Raw genomic sequence first — 3,063 nt, forward strand, 5'->3', positions numbered from 1 at the left:
TAGATGGTCCTTCAAATTTTAACATTTTTTTCTTTTCAAATTTTGAGAGCCAAGATTTGAGTTTGATAGGTGGAGATATTTGAATTTACTAATTTATTCTTTATATCTTTTTTAAATTAATAATTTTATTATCTAAATAATTTTTAAAAAATTACTTAATTAACCATGAAAATATTTGGTATTACTAACTAATATTTCATTCATTCAGATATATTTTTTTACTTGCAAATAATTGGTCTTACTAACTAAAAGGAACAAAATTCACGATTTAAAAATAAATATCAATAATTTTTTTATCATTTATTAAAAGTTAATAAATATTAAAAAAATTGATTTTTACCAAACAAAAAGGCCAATAGATAGTATTAAAAAAAAGTTTCTCGTATAATGAAAATATAAATAAAGATCACGATGTACTAAGAAAGATAAAAAAATAAATTCAAAAGAGAGTAAAATTGAGTGTTTAGTTTACCGAATGTGAGAGTAGAGAGAGAATATACAATTGTAAGGTAGAAGGAAAAAGAGATTATTGAGGGGTAATTTTGAGATTTTTAATTTTTAATAATGAATTTATTTCTTAAAATAGGTTTAAAGAAAAAATTTGTGGGTTAAAATAACATACCTTATATAAATGTGAGTGTATGCGCGCGTATAATTCATATATTTAGTCTAATGTTATCTAATATAATCTAATCAATAAACAATTACACAAAATCAACTCTAGATTCAAATATTATGTATGCATCTCATTTTCTTATCGAATTTTTGTTGATGTTATCTCACTCTTCTCAAAATATCATCCTAATTTTATAAGATTCCAATTTGTTCATCGACTTGAAATGGCAAAAAAAAAATTGAAAAGTGAGAAAAGTATGCTTTAACTTGAAGAGTTTTATAACAAAGCCCACCTGAAAGATACGTGTTTCATTGTGATTGAAGAGATAATGCAATGGGTACACAGTATAAAAGAACAGAGTCCAAGCGTAGCAATCATTAACAATTGCTGAAGAGTATATTAAAAGCTAACCAAAACCGAAGACTCTTCGCATCAAACCAAGGGAGAAGACTCAAAAAGCCAAGCCAATAAAAATAAGTTGTTTTTATTTCTTTATGGTTTCTTGTAGCCAAGCCAACTAATTAATTTAAAGTTGAGATTTGGAGATAACAAAGAGAGAAGGAAATTCATATTCAAATGACTCCAAGGAGTTGGCCTTGGTAAAAACAATGACCAAACAACTCCCACCTTGCAAACTTTTGTTAGTTTTTAGTTGTTGGCCAATCCATTCATCAAACTTAACCAACACCCAAAAACACACAAAACATATATATATAGAGAGAGAGAGAGAGAGAGATAGCAAAAGCCACAAGCAAAATCCCCATCAAAGAAAAAGAGGAGGAAACATCAATGCCTTGCACATTGTGATCGAATTTCTCTTATCATAAACAAAGCGCCTTCTAGGTGAGACACTCATTTCATGCTTAATAATTTTTGCTCTCAAAGAACGCAAGAAACTCCAAGAATCCCAATGGCTAAAACAACCAAGATCATCAGAAGATCAATCTACATATTCCTTCAAAATTATCAACACTTTACGACAACTGTTGCTGTTCTTGCCATCCCTTTTGCAGCCTCAATTCTCCTCTCACAAGCCCTTGTTCCCTCTTCATCATCTCTGCTTCCTTTGATACACAATCCTCTGAAGACTCTCTTTCAAGCAGCTGGCTTCCCTCCATCTTCAGAATTCTTCAGTATCCTCAGCTTGAAGCTCTCTCAAACAATCTCTGCATCAATCTTTACATTGCCATTCTCCCTCACCTTTTTGCTTCTTGCAAAGGCATCAATCATTCAAGTCTTGAGACAGCATAAACCAACATTCCCACCTTCATTTTCTTCTCTTTTTTCAGCTTTCAGTCCTCTTTTTCATACCTACATATGCAACTCATTCTTGATTCTCTCCGCAAACGCGACCGTCTTTTCTCTCTTACTCATTGCCTTTAACTTTCTCGAAGGATCTGGCTTCTCTTCTCCCAATTGTATCCTCTTCTTGTCAGCAGCGGGAGCAGTTCTTTATTCAATTGTGCTCGCAAATGCCCTCATTATAAGCAACTTGGCCTTGATTATATCCGGCATGGAAAGCTGCGGCGGGTACTTGGCAATTCTCAAGGCTTGTGTTCTCATAAGGGGAAGAACATCAGTGGCACTATCGCTGGCTCTGCCTGCCAATTTGGTATTGGCTGGAATTGAAGCCCTGTTCCAATACAGAATTGTAAGAGCTTACCGACTAGGGGGCGTGGCTAGCCATTCGATGGCCTTTGAGGGGATGTTCATAGCTTACTTGTATTCAATTTCCGTTGTTCTTGATACTGTTATCAGTTGCATGTTCTACAAAAGCTGCAAGATTGGTTCTTGGATAGAACAAGAAGACAGAATCTCATACTACTCTAACCAAACTGACACGGCAGGAGAAGATAAAGAAGGGTATGTGAATTTGAAGAATTGTGAAGAAAATGTTTAGAGGATAGTCATTTTTCATTTTATTTTTTTTTGTGGGGAAAATGGTTGCAAATGAATTGAAAAGAATAAGATTCATCGGCAACGTTTGTTTTTGTTGCTTGAGGTGAAGCAGGCAACTTCAAAACTTAAAAAAAAAAAAAAAAAAAAAAAAAACCCACATAATTTGGGGTGATTAAATTTGGAGAGGCATTGAAGAAAAATTTAATTTACAAACGGTAAATTAATTGATGTTACAGCAAATTTCTTCTGTATTCAATCTATTAATTTTCATCCCTCTTTTCACCTTGTAAATTGGCAAATGCTACAGTATGAATGAATTATACATATAAATTTCTTGTTGATAATTTTCCTGTTGTGAGATTAAAAAAAAAAAAATGGCTTTGAATGTCATATCAAGCTACCAAATATAAGGTGACAAAGAAATGTGATGGTTACGCTAAAGATTTGTGGTGAAGTTAGGCTGGTTAGCAACGATACTCTTAACTTTTTTATTACAAATAATAATATTATATGGGGCAATTTATTCAAAAACTTTGTTCAAATTGGCG

At 32.6% G+C, this 3,063-nt stretch overlaps 1 protein-coding gene across 1 annotated transcript; it reads left to right on the top strand.

The window, feature by feature from the left end:
- Positions 1-1,371: 1,371 nt before the first annotated feature.
- On the top strand, positions 1,372-2,655 carry LOC18047299. Its single transcript, XM_006440597.2, has one exon. It carries the CDS (start codon positions 1,476-1,478, stop codon positions 2,514-2,516), a length of 1,041 nt encoding a protein of 346 aa, XP_006440660.1. The 5' UTR covers positions 1,372-1,475; the 3' UTR covers positions 2,517-2,655.
- Positions 2,656-3,063: the final 408 nt, after the last annotated feature.

The sequence above is a fragment of the Citrus clementina genome, unplaced genomic scaffold (assembly GCF_000493195.1).
Source record: "Citrus clementina cultivar Clemenules unplaced genomic scaffold, Citrus_clementina_v1.0 scaffold_3, whole genome shotgun sequence".
Classification (NCBI taxonomy): domain Eukaryota; kingdom Viridiplantae; phylum Streptophyta; class Magnoliopsida; order Sapindales; family Rutaceae; genus Citrus; species Citrus x clementina.